The sequence below is a fragment of the Acanthochromis polyacanthus genome, chromosome 6, assembly GCF_021347895.1.
Source record: "Acanthochromis polyacanthus isolate Apoly-LR-REF ecotype Palm Island chromosome 6, KAUST_Apoly_ChrSc, whole genome shotgun sequence".
In the NCBI taxonomy this organism is placed as follows: domain Eukaryota; kingdom Metazoa; phylum Chordata; class Actinopteri; family Pomacentridae; genus Acanthochromis; species Acanthochromis polyacanthus.
In genome coordinates this window covers 636,072-650,297 of record NC_067118.1, presented here as the reverse complement: position 1 = coordinate 650,297, position 14,226 = coordinate 636,072, and the positions used below count along the sequence as shown (strand labels likewise).

At 38.1% G+C, this 14,226-nt stretch overlaps 1 protein-coding gene across 1 annotated transcript; it reads right to left on the bottom strand.

Annotated features, from left to right (window-relative positions):
* Positions 1-3,330: 3,330 nt before the first annotated feature.
* Positions 3,331-5,574, bottom strand: LOC127534435 (uncharacterized). The gene is made up of 5 exons (XM_051949641.1): positions 5,367-5,574; positions 5,136-5,252; positions 4,571-4,672; positions 4,103-4,137; positions 3,331-4,003 (listed from the first exon to the last, which is right to left on the bottom strand). The coding sequence occupies exons 1-5, from the start codon at positions 5,572-5,574 to the stop codon at positions 3,905-3,907; spliced, it is 561 nt and encodes a 186-aa protein (XP_051805601.1). The 3' UTR covers positions 3,331-3,904.
* Between the last annotated feature and the right edge of the window lie 8,652 nt (positions 5,575-14,226).

The window sequence follows — 14,226 nt, the reverse complement described above, 5'->3', positions numbered from 1 at the left end:
AGATGTCACTTTTGTGGGGAACAGGAACATGAGTCAGTAACAGTCATCTCTAAATCTGAAATGGAATACTCTTTTGATCATGGGAATTGTCTTTAATGCTGATGTTAGATTCTTCTCTTATACCTAGGACTACTGTTTGATTTCTGCCTTGGCTCCACTTGAAGTAATAATTGTTGAATTGATGACAACAATAACACAACAATAACAATGTAGAGCTTCTTAAAGACGTCTTTTTTCAAACCTACATTCTGTGTCTTTCACATTCAGTGTGATGTTTGTTTGAGGTGCTTCCACTAAATGTGTGTTCAAGGCCCACCAGCAGAAGAGGATTTCATTTGTCTTGCTTGTTAAAGTCCTTAGCTGGATGTATAGTGTCTAGAGTGGTAACTGTTAAATAGCTGGACCGCTGTGTTAGTTGTGTTTGTTGTTTTTCTTATTTATCTTCAGCTGTATAGACTTTCTTTCCTTCAAACAAATGCTAAGTGATTGTGTTCTTCTTTATAGAAGTTATTGGTAAGTTGAGTAGGCATTGTTGTTTGAACTGAATAGTATTAAAGTGGATTACCTTTTTTTCTGCTAGATGTATCTTTTTTATGTAACAGTACTTCCTTTTTTAAATTGTTGTATAAACTGAGCATTTCTCTCAAAGAGCTGATAGCAGCATATTATCCCAGCAGAACTCTCAGACTGCAGGCTTACTTGTTGTTCCCAGAATTTCTAAAAGTAGAATGGCAGGCAGAGCCTTCAGTCATCAGTTGCTTCTCCTGTGGAACCAACACCCCCCCACCATGAATATCTTTCCAACTTTACCAAACTGTGTTTTGTTTCCTGATGTCGCTGTCATTTCTTGGCTTCATGCTGTCATTTGCAAGCATTTCACCATAAATAACACAATTCTGTCTTGTCCTTCACTAAACCAAATTTAAGGGAACTCTGGAGGTGTAGCCGGAGTTGTTTTTAGGTACTGATGAGTCTTCACCAGTTTAGCGTTTTTCAGACGTCGTTCCCGTCAGTAATTTTCTCACTGCACACAAAAATAATGAATCAGGATGAGGCAGCGAGCCAACCTGAAGAAAGCGTGGACAAAGGAGGTCTGGATGTGGCCATCGAAGGAGCAAAGGATTTCTGAGGAAAGAGCAAAAAAAAGTGTTTTAACAATGTTTTATAGGTGGACTTGTGATTGTGTTCCTCTGATTGGATCCAGAATGTGAAAATCTAATGTTTCTAAGCTCACAGCCTCAGAGCAGACAAAGATCTCTGGCGTCCTCCTTATGGGGACGTGGACCCCAGGTTGGGAACCACTGATCTATCTGATCATGCATGTGTCCCATTGTGTGTTATATGTTCCTTGTTCTCCACCTTCCTCTTCTCCCGTCCCTCCATCTCCCCTTCCTTCTACCTCTCTACCTCTTCTGTCCTCTCAACCTGCTGGACAGCAGCAGATGGGTCCTCCCATATAAAGAGCTGGGTTCTGCTTTCAAGGTTTCCTGTTAAAAGGGAATTTTTTCTGACCACTGTCGCCTTAGGGTTTGCTCTGGGGGTTCAGGCATATGGGTTCTGTAAAGCGTCTTGAGACAATTTGATCTGTAATTAGTGCTATACAAATAAAATAAAATAAAATAGAATTGAATGAGTTTCCAGTGTTGAATGAATGAAATGATGAGTTGGTGTTTATTTAGATTGTAGGATCAATTACATACTTGTTCTGTTTACTTTAAGTGCATACTGCAGTATACAGTAGGTACTAATTCTTATAGTATGCAAACATACTGCATGTTTTCCTGCACACTGTATAATCTGGTTTTATATATATGAGAATGGAAGAGGAGAACCACACTCCTGTGACGGAGACGCTTGGAGATCCCAAAGAATGCATCAGTTTTAAACTGAGAAACAGCAACAACAAGGTTTATTCAGCCGTTTAAGGTCAAACAAGGACAATGAAGTAGATTTACAGTCACAGAGCAGGCAGCAGTTTGAGCTTTTAACCTGCAGGGGGCGTTTTACAGATATTCACCTCATGTTTTACAACTTTAAACATGTACAGGACAACACAGGCTTCTGTAACATCAGTATAAACACGAAAGAAAAATGCACAAATGTTCATTCCTCCCTGAAGCTGAAGTGCCTCAAATGTGCAAGAAAGTGAAGTGTTGGTGTAATTACTGTCACTGCCAGAAGGGGGAGACAAAGGTTCCACTGCAGGTTTAAACATGAGCAGTTCTGCAGACAAAAACCTTTTTTACTATCAGGACTCCAAAACCTGTCAGCAGCTCAGAAAGACGTGTTCTATTTGAAGAAAATGTAGAAATAAAGTCAACAAAATGTCACCATTTCAGAGCCACACAACGGTAGAAAACAGACTGAAGCTGAATTCTAGACTTTAAACAGTCTGAGAACTGATCATGTGTGATGTGAACATCTGTGGGGAAAATGAACCAAATGTGAGATTAAAACTGTGACATTTAAATGTCAGGAATATGGAAATTCAACATGTAAATGCTTCAGTATGTCTGCTATGTAGAGTCACCACTTTTTCTCTGGTGTTGGTAACACCTGTGGACACGTGGAAAATGTTTGGTTCCAGTTTTCTTTTCATTTTTTGGAAAATAAAGAAATTCAATTCATTTTTGTCTTTTTCATGATTTTCTATCATAACTGTCATTCTGCAAAGATAACATTTCTGAGTTCTCTCTCCTTCTTCATGTTGTTCTGTTTCCAAAGAGCTGCAGGACTTTAGATTGAAAAATGAACCACAGTGAAGAAAAACATGACGGGACCAAAAACTAGACACAAACTGCTGCTTGGAGTTCACAGGTTTAATGACGTGCAACAACTTCACTAACAAATGTTTAATTCTAGAAGATCTGCTGGACTGATTTCTCCACAAAAGCCCAGAAAAAGGTCAATGATGAATGTGAGAGTTCAGAAGTGAGTCCATGTGCAGCAGTGGCAGCTTGTTGTTCTTCTGGTTCCATCTAGAATTCATGGAAAACTGATCCTTGTTTTAACATCAGTTCACATCTGATTCCAGCATCATTTATTATCAGTGATAGAAAATGTTCCATAAATATGTAGAAAACCTGCTAAATATGTGATCAGCATGTGGATGAGTTGTTTTTATTGTGGCTTTGTGTCTGATTTCAGTCCTACTCTGCCCCCTGCAGGCTTCATTCATAATAACACCAAGTTAAACAGAGTCCAGCTGTTTTTTCTGCCATTCTTGTTGTTGAACACTTTGATCCCAGACAGTGTTGTGGCTGTCGTCTGTGCACTAGTTTGAATGTCATTAATAGTTGAATTTCTATATTAAAAAAAAAAAAGCTGCAACCAACATCTGCTGAAGTGGTTTAACCTTCAGGAGGAAAGAAATGGATGAAAGTACGTTCTAAAAGTCGAGACGACGGCTTGTAAAGACAGAAAATGAGAAGAAAGAGAATAAACCTCAGATTCCATTGTCCTTTTGGCTCTGGCTCTGGTTTTGTACTGGTTGTTGACTTTTTAGGACTAGTTTCAGACTGTATTCTGACTGGTTCTGAACATTTTTTGGACTGCATTGGGTTTGATTTTGATCCTGCTTTTAGACCTTTTTGGAACTGGTTTCAGTCTGTCTTTGGAGAGTCTTTTTTAACCCAAAGAACACCAAACCTACCATCAAGCATGGAGGTGGCAGTATCATGCTCTGTGGAACTGGAGCTTTAAGTAAATGGAATAATGAAGAAGGAGGAGAATCTTTCCCTGATTCATACGAGGAGCTTGTTGAGATCAGAGTTAGAAAAGGTGAGTTTCTGCTGAGATCACAGGAAATAAATGTTCACTCTTCACACCTGAGGAAGCTTTAAAAGCAGACACAGAAGCAAAGCAGGAGTTTCTACAGGAGTCCTGAAGGAAAAGTGCAGCATTTTCATGTTTCAGTCTTAAAGGAGGGCTGAACTGAAGATGTTTCCACAGGAGGAGAACTGATCTGTCTGTCCTCTCTGATCTCCTCAATCACTCTGCTGGACTGCAGGAGGAAGATGAAGATGAAGAGGAGGAGTTTAGTTTGTTCAATCAGCTGCTTTCACAAACACTAATGAAGTTCAGGAGTCTCATATTTACTGACCTCTGAGACGTTGATGTAGATCGTCTCCACAGGACCTGAAAAACAGAAAACACATGTAAGATAATATAAAACAGAACTTATTAATCTTCTGTCAGATGTTGCTCAAAACAAACAAACAAACAAACAAACAGACCATGACACAGACTCACTATAGGAACTAGAACTGGAGGAACCAAAGTCAAAAGAAAGACGAGGAGCTGTGACTGTAAAGATTAGACCAGAGATGAAAAAAAAAACACAAAACCACACAGTCCTTCTGCTTTTTTATGTACTTCTGTCTGACTGTGAGATTTGACTTGAATATGATGGACTGATTAAAAAGAAAATAAAGATCTGAAGAATGTGAGATAACCTGCTGGTTAGATGAGGTTAGTTTAGGTTCAGGTTTGTGTCAGTTTCCAGCAGATGAATGTGAGTCAGTGATCAGTGATGAAATGATGGAAGCTGTGTGTGTTTCTGCAGCTTCACCTTTAGGTTTGGTGGATCTTCTCTTCTTGCAGAAAATCATCAAAGGCATCGATAAAATGAAGATCTTGACCACCAGAATCAGACCCATGTAAAGCTGCAGATCTGCAGGAGTGTTAACAGGAGAACAGGTTGGTTTTACTCTGACACTTTAGTAAATGTGGAGCCACAAGTTTTATACATACAAGCTCCACATTCATGAACCTGCAGAGATACAGAAGATGTAAATATATGTTCTGGAACATGATCATCTGCAGACTAAACACATGTTTACCTGATTAACGGCTTAAACATCCCTCTGCATCAGATGTTTTTACTGCAGCAGTCACTCATATAAAACCATTTTCAGACATGAGATATGAAACATGGCTGCTTCATTAATCTGTTCTTTCTGTCATTCAGACACTTTAATGCTCCTCATGGCTTCATAGAGACAAACCACCACAGTGATGGTGGTATTTTATATGTATATTCTTATGTAAACTACAGAAGCTTCATTTGTTCTGTCAAAAAGTCCCATCAAAATACTTTATCTGTATTAATCTGGGGGATTATTTATAAGACGTACCTGAACGTGGTGGAGATGAGTCGAGCTGCTCGGAGGATTCAGTGGAGGATGATGGAGGTTTAGATGTTCCTGAAGTGGAGCTCAAACTCTGTTCTGTTGGTGTTGTTGCCGTGAAGGCTTTTTTGTCAAAAAGATTTATGTGTTTCAATGATTCCATCATAGAACAATTCAGAGTTCTTGGAGTCATTGGAAACTAAAAACTGACTTCATATATGTGACCTGATGACGTACCTGAAGATGAGTCTTGCTTCCTGATGTCTTCAGAGGAGGCTGATGGAGGTTTAGATGTTCCTGAAGTGGAGCTCAAACTCTCTTCTGTTGGTGTTGTTGCCGTGGAGACTGATGGGAGAAATGTTGACGGTGGAAAAGTTGGAAGAGTGGACTTTGGTTGTGAAGTGGTTGAAGCTGTAAACAGTGAAATAATCAGAATCCTGACCATACTGCTGGAAGCTGAACTGACAGGTTCATTAACACTCAGATAAATAGAATAGATGAATATTCAGAGAGTCTGCAGGAGGAACAGTTGGAGGTTTCTACATGTTTTACAGCAGAACTGATGGAAATAAGAACTAAATATTTAATTTAAATACTGAAGCACTTTCTTTAGACCTTCAGAAACAGAAAGAAAATAAGAAACTCACCTTCTGAGACAACAATTTCAAAATCCTCAGATGAATCTGGAAACAAAGATCTTCCCAAAGCACATCTGTACCAACCAGAGTCAGACTTCTTCAGCTGTTTGATGCTCACATGCAGAATATCGTCTGATGTAAAAGATTTGCTTTCATATCTAATTCTGTATCTGCCTCTCTGATCGTTGTTCTTTGTTGTTTTAATGAGAATGTTTCCTTCTTCACATTTGTGCCGACAGAAGAACTTTGTGTCTCCAGAGAAAGCAAATGAACATCTGACTGTGATGTCTTCTCCTTCCAGTCTTCTGAAGGGTTCATTTTCTACATCAACACATCCAGTGTTTCCATCCTGCAGTGCTGTTAAAAGGATAAATAATCAATAGTTACTAACATCATCCTGTAACACGCTGCAGTCTGAAGATGATATATTTCTGTAAAATACATTAAAAACATTTTTTTGAATATTTTTCTCTTCAAGTCTAATTCCAAACACCATGTGTGTATTTAAATTATGGCTACAATCATCCATCATGTCATATAAATGTCATGTTGTCTTTTTCAAACTAATTATTTTAATGTTTTTATATTTCATCATGGTTTCTGCTTCATTTTTATCCATCAATCTTCACTTTTTCTGCTTCTGTTTTTAGAGCTCCCTTAAGTTTAGTTTGTTCTTTTATTTTCTGTCAGACGTCTTCATCTGCTGATTCTATCTTTACTGCTGAAGTTAAGTTTTAATGTGTTGCTTCACAACCACACCTGCTGCCAGTGATTTACTAGAATTCTGCAATTCTGTTCCTCTTTAGTTGGTGTGAAAAAAAAAATGTTGCCAGCCAGCAGCACAAAACTAAACCATTCAACGAAGATGCAAAACAAAAGAAAACAAAATTAAGACAGTGAACAAAAAATAATAATTTAAAGATGAACATGTTTGTTTGAACCCTTTAATATCCTCACAGGTTTATATTTTAAGACGTTTAAGACTGACTCTGTGTAGATTTAAACATGTTTTACTTCTGTGACTCTAAACATATTTTTCTGAGTCTATCTGATGGTTACAGTTTCCTGAGTTTGCTGCGTTTGTTCCAAAGCAACACAAATATACAGTCGACATACAACAGAAGTCAAACACAAACTCATATTTTTGTTGAATTCTGGAGGTGAAAGTGAAGCAAAACCAATAAAAACTGTTGAAAAGAAAACAAAAACTTTGAACATTTTAATGTCCTCACAAATTTAGATTTTAAGACATAAACCGCATGTTCCAGTGACTCATATCTGACTGTTAACTTCATGTTTAACTACAGAAACCAACAACATGGAACAGAGTTCTCACTTAAAACTGTTCAATGAGGTGCAAAACTTCCTGATCAACTCTAAAGAAGAAGAAGAAGAAAAATAAGTGTGAGAAGATGAACAATGAACAGAAATCAGAAGTGTCTGAACTCACCGATGAAGAGGAAACAGATAAAAGTGTGGAAGACTTTCATGTTGAGGCTCTGATGCTTTAATGCTGCTTCTCTTCTTTCTTCTCTGACAAACCAGGAACTGCTCACTTCTCTTCATGATGGTCCCTCCTACAAACTCAGCTCTACACTCCTCCCCTCTTCTTTAACCTCTTTATTCTAGCGCAGAGTCAAAGTTCAGCTGTCCATCTATACACACCACTTTCTATAGAGCTCATTAAATTACAGTTAATGTTCATTTATTGGCAGCGCTGCAGTTTTATCAGGTCAAACTGTTTATAGTTTAGAGGCTGGATTTCTACATGTGACTGAGAAAGACAACAAGCAACACAAAGGAACAGATTTGGACAAAAATATGAAATTCTAATGTCACAAATTAATGAAAAATGAAAATTCAAACATTCAGGAGACTCCAGAAACATTTTCCTGTCTGTCAGAACAAACTCACCATCTTTGACATGAACTTTAAACTTCTTTTGTGTTGTTCTTTTCCTACAAACATGTTCCATCCTCAGTCAGACTTAGCATATATTAACTATTGGTCAAAAGTTTTAAAACATCCAATTTTTTCCATTTTTTAAAACTGAAATTCAAGTAGTTCAAGTCTAATGAACAGTTTGACATTTTATGAAGGTAAGTGCTGAACTGCCAGAGGTAAAAAGAAAAAAGAAAGAAAAACAAAGTAAGGTTACCCAAAACTGCAAAAAAAATGTACATTTCAGAATTACACAGAAAGGCATTTTTCAGATAACAGAAATGGTTTAACAACTTAAAGCTGTTCTGCAGCAATGGAGGTTGATCAAGCCTTGAAAGTTGGTGCTACCAAATCCTACAGATGTCCAACTTTTCTAGAATACTTCCAACCTCATCTGTCTGCATAAAAGTAGAGTTGGAACACACCATGGCTCCAAACCCTCCAGAGCATTATTAGAACAATATTCTACTGCAGAAAGTAGTGTGTTGCTTTAACAATGGAGAGGAAAAGACAATTAACAATAGAAGAGAGACAGACCATCATAACACTTAAAATGTACAGCAGGTCTTTCCCACAGAGAAACTGTGAAGAAAGTCAAGGTGTCAGTGAGTCCAGTTTTCTTCACCATCAAAAGGCTCATACACTGGAGGAAACTCTGACAAGAAGAGAAATGGAAGACTCAAAGCCACAACAGAATCAGAAGACAAGTTTCTGAAAGTCAACAGCTTCTCGTACAGCTGAATAGTGGTCGTAGAAAGAAATCTCAATTCAAGTGTGAAGAGAAGATTTGGAGTTGCAGCAGGAGACGTCAGAATAAGAAAAAGAGGCTTGTCTCGACCATGAAACACAACCAATGGACTACTGAAGACTGGAAGAAGGAATCATGGACTGAAGAATCCAAATTTTAAATCTTTGGTTCATCAGCAGGATTTTTGTAGCTGTCCAGTAGGATAAAGGATGGTTCCTCAGTGTGTGACATCAACTGTCAAACATGGAGGAGGAAGTATGATGGTCTGGGGCTGCTTTGATGGATCCAGGGTCGGTTCTTATACAGAGTGAGAGGAACCCTGAACCTAAACGTCTACCACAGCATTCTGCAGCTCCATGCAGAACCGTCTGTTCTAGTTGGTCAGAGGTTCATCCTACAGCAAGATAATGACCCAAAACATCAGTCCAAGCTCTGCCAGAACTACCTCAGGAAAAAAAAAAACAGATGAAGAGCTTGAAAACATGGAGTGGCAGCACAGTCTCCAGACTTAGGGTGCTTTCACACCTGTTAGTCCGTTAGAGTGGTTCGTTTGGACCCAAAAGTTGTTACAATGTTGCTAATTTCAACTGGTTCGGTTCGCATTCACACCAGTGTTTTCGCAGTTGAACCAACTACGATGAATGTTATATCTGCCCCCAGTCGTTTGGCGGCGCTGTTCACAAAAATAAGGTGTTTTAGATGACGTCGGTGAACGCTGATTGGCGCAGCATGTGAAGAGGGAAAAATCCCAGAAGAAAACATTCCATGGGTCGAGGTTTATTCGTAAACAATGAACTATGCTCTCCTGTTCCTTCTTGTTGCCATATATTCGTATCATTGCTTTATGCAGCAAGCACAAATACTGCTGTTGTTCCAGCATGAAGCTCGCATTTGGTACGAGAACATTACACAGTCGTTTTTGGCTACGGAAGCTCCCGTAGACCAAAAAGTCTGCTGCGCCATCAAGCCGGTCCGAATGGAGACAGGTTTGTGTTCTCACCAGGAGCGAACCGAACTGGAGTTCACATAGAAGCGGACCGAGACCACCTCTCAAAGGTGGTCTCGGTCCGGTTCTTTAGTCCGCACCAAAAACATCTGGTCTGCTTTCACACCAGACCAAACGAACCGTACTTGCTGGTGTTGCGGACTCTAGTCCGTTTTAGGCGGACCAAAAGGCATATATGTGAAAGCACCCTTAAACCCCGTGGAGCTGGTTTGGGATGAACTGGACAGAAGAGTGAAAGCAAAGAACCCACAAGAACCACACATTTATGGAAACTTCTGCTACAAAGTTGGAAGAACTTTCTGAAGAATATTTGATTTCCATTGAGGAAAGACTGAGTGTGTTCAGCTGTTAGATCTGACAAAGGTGGTCAAAAGTTTAGAAGACATTGTGGTTTCAATTTTTTTTAACTTCATTTGTGTATTTGTTCTTTGCTTTCATTTCAGAGTACAATGAGACATTAACATGCATGACTGCCAAGGAAAAAATACAAATTACAAAATAAACATTAAACACCCAATATATGTATATGTATATGTATATATATATACACACACACACACACACACATATATATATATATATATATATATATACACACACACACACACACACACACACACACATATATATATGTATATGTATATATACATATATATATATATATATATATATATATATATACACACACACACACACACACACACACACACATATATATATATATATATATACATATATATATATATATATATATATATATATATATATACACACACACACACACATATATATATGTATATATACATATATATATATATACACACACACACACACACACACACACACACACACACACATATATATATATATGAACAATGTACATAAGTAATATTATTTGAAAAATTTTATTTAAGAGTAAAAAAAATCTAACATATCTGAAAATATTAATCAAAGTACAGCAATATAAAAAGAATTCCCTCAAATACGAATAGTATCCACAAAGTATTTATGTATCTGTAAATATTGATAAAATATCGATAAACTGAAATATTAACATGAATATTCATGTGTCTGTATATATACTAACAAAGTATCCTATTCTTGTAAATATGTTCAAGATTATTGATAAAATATTCAAAAGTATTATTGAAATGTCAGAATAAATTATTAGAATTTGATTAATAAAAAAAAATATTTAGAAAATATATATACAATCAGAAGATGTCTGAAAATATCAATAAAATGCCCAAGAATTTATAATAAAATTCATAAAAATATTATTGAAATGTCAAAAAAAATTGATTTAGTCAGTGAATGTAAAATAAATAACCAAATACATAAATATATCCAAAAAATAACTAAAATGTATGAAAATATGGAAAAGATTTTTAAAAATCATCCTATCCTTTATCCTCTACAGGGATTCACTCAATTCCTTTACAGTGTGAACTTTGCAGGAAGCATTTCACTCTTTAATAAAAACAACAAGCTTTACCAAAAGCACTATGATAGTATTTAACCAAAATATTTAAAGGATGATTTATTCCAGTCTGATGTGTTTCCTGTTAATGTGTCTGCTGTGGTTCAGTGGGTCAAGTTATCATGACCCAAAGAGCCACAATAACAGAAATGAAACCAGAATTATCCTTTAAGAATAAACAACAGTTTCAACAGCAAAGTTATGACACGAAGGAGTTTGTTCTAAAATCTAAAGACACTACCGATGTAGAGCAACAGTAGAGTACAGAGGAGCTGAAGCTTCTCTGATGGTGTTGGCAGATCTCACATTCATCTGAAGAGTGGAGTAGAGGACGTTATCTACATCACCACAGGGGGCGCTGCTGAGAGAGGAGGCAGCAACGTTGGAAAAAACCACCTCAGTGTAATCAAGTTCTCTGGAGTCATCTTTAGCCTGAAAGAAAACAAGAAGATCAAACACGAAGACAAAACGCTTAACAGTTTCCAAAACGATCGCCATAAAGACGAAGGCGTCTCAGAGAATGTGTGCGTCTACATGAATGCACTCGATACGCATGGAAACGCTGTAAAACACATGCCAGACCTCTAGGGGCGCTGTAACGATATGACGGAAACACGCGCAAACAGAAGAAAAAACAGTGGGCATGCGCACTTGCGGCAAAAGTTGTAAACAGAGCTCAAGCTGGGAAGCATGAGTGGGCAACGTGGGCAAGCCATAGACATAATAAAGAGTAGACGCTGCGCATCGACCGCTACTGCCTACTGGGGCTGACGAGCGGTGGGGCCGCCATCTTGGACCGGTCATCCGCTCCACTCAGCGCTGTTTGACAGCGCATTTAATCCATCTTAACTCTGAATATTAAACTAATTTTCACGCGTTTTTGTTTTTATTTTTTTCCTGCAAACATCATACATGTAGCTATGATACAGGACAAATGGTTCGGCGTATTTTAATATTCATAGCGGGAATAATAGATAATAATAATAATAGGTAATAGAATATTCTGATATTAAGCTCGACTGTAGACAGGTATTTTGCAAACACTGTAAACACACACACACACATTTCTCGCTGTGCAACACCCCGAGCGGCGTCTACTCTTTATTATGTCTATGGGGCAAGCTACTACGTTAGTCTGGACGGACCATGAGGTTGAACTCTTGCTTCGGGTGTCACTGGATTATAAATCCAAAAAGCTGCAAGAAAGCATTGATTGGGAGACATGTCAGTCAAAATACGCTGACATCATGATGACCTTTCAGGAACAATATCCACCGACAGAGATTTTCCTCACGACCCCACAGCCATTACGATACCCCAGGTAACCGCAAAAATAAAAAACCTCCGAGGAAAATACAGGCAGGCAGTGGACAGTGGGCGAAAGAGTGGTGTTGGCCGTGTGGTGTACATGTTTTTTGAACTCTGCACGGAGATTTGGGGAGGGTCGCCTGCTACATGCTCCACTGAATCAGGCATTGAGACGGCGGACCTCATCGATTCATCTTCCACACAGAGTTCAACTTCTTCACAGACTTTAGTGACTTCGGAGGAGCCCACTGACTCGCCACAGTCTCAAGACACAGCCGAAAGTCAGCTGCCTCCTCCAGTCATAAGGCAGCGCAGAAAGATGCTGCAGGTAGGTCACAACATGTGTCATAACACACTCAATACAAAATTGTTTTGTACAGTTTTGTAGTACACAAACATAAATGAACTATAGCTCAGAAGTTATCTAATCAAAACAAATTATGTGCTCTGCCTTACTGCCTCAAAGGTAGTGGTCTTTTAATAGTTCTCAAAGTTAAAACCAAATCATATGCTGAAGCATCTTTCCATTATTACGGCTCCCGTTTGTGGGACAGTCTACCTGAAGACCTGAGAGCAGCACCTACTGTTTATGTTTTAAAAGCAAACTCAAGACCTCCCTTTTGAATTTGGCTTTGAGATGAATTTTGTGTTACTCTCTTATTTTGCATTATATGTCTTTTACTTCATTTTAGTTCCAGAGTTACTATTTTATGTAAAACTACTTTTTACTTATTTCCTCTTTTGTTGGGTTTTAAACAGTTTTATTCATTTTATTTAGCTATTTATGTAATTATTTATTGTCAACTTTTAGCATTATTGTTCCCATTGATGTATTGTCATGGTTTTCTCCATTTAGTCTTAGCTCCTGTGTTTCCTCATTTTTAACTCAAAATAACGTTTCCTCAGTCCTCTGTTATTGGATAATTTTGACTTTGTGTCCCTGTGTGTGTGTGTGTGTGTGTGTGTGTGTGTGTGTGTGTGTGTGTGTGTGTGTGTGTGTGTGTGTGCTTAATTGGCTGTCTGTGTTAAATGTGGGCTGGGAGGGTGGATGGGGTTCTGTATTTTTATTATTATTTCATTTTAGTATTTTAATTATTATTTTCCCGACTCTGTTTAATGTTTACTTGAATGTTCAACATTTTCTGCTCCATTTTTTGTATGAAAAGTGTTTTAGAAATAAAGTTTGATTGATTGATTGATAATGTTCATTACATACATGAATATATTACCAGACCCTTGCTATTCTCTTGATAATCAAATTAATTTGTTCTTTGTGTCTTTTAAGGCCAAGCTGAACAGCCACAGAGGAGACAGGCTGAAGAAAAAGGTTCCTGCAGATATAGCAAATGAAGACCTACAAATAAAAAGAGGATGCTCCAGCTGATGGAGGAGACCTCAAGACGCAACACTATCAACATGGAACAAATCAATAACAACATTGCAAACATCACCAATACCATACAGGATGGATTCACTCTGATGAGAGAATTACTTCTCCAGCCTCCCATTGCACGCCCCCACCATAGCAGCAGTGTTTATGGACTATACACCCAATATATGTATATGTATATACATATATGACTATATACTATATAAGGCATAAGCGAGTTAAGCGGTCGCTTAGGGCCCACCACCACCAGGGGCCCCCCAGAGTCCTTAATTAAAAGCAAGTGTAATTGTAAAAAAATTGAGAAAAAAAACAAAACAATGAATAACCATTGTTCCGGGTTGTACAACAATAATTTAGGTATAATTTACTAATGCCAGCTAGGTTGCCAAGTATGTCAACCTTCGATGGTATCAATAAGTGGACCTAGTTACTCCTGCGGCAGAATACCTTGGCGGCTGCGCAAGTTCAGTGACAGTGTCATTGCTCAATGACCGACAGAAGCAAACAGAAATGTTGCTGTCCAAGAAAATGTACCTCTCAGGGGCACAAAAAAGAAAGAGAAAACGGTTGGAGGAGCAGGAAAAGA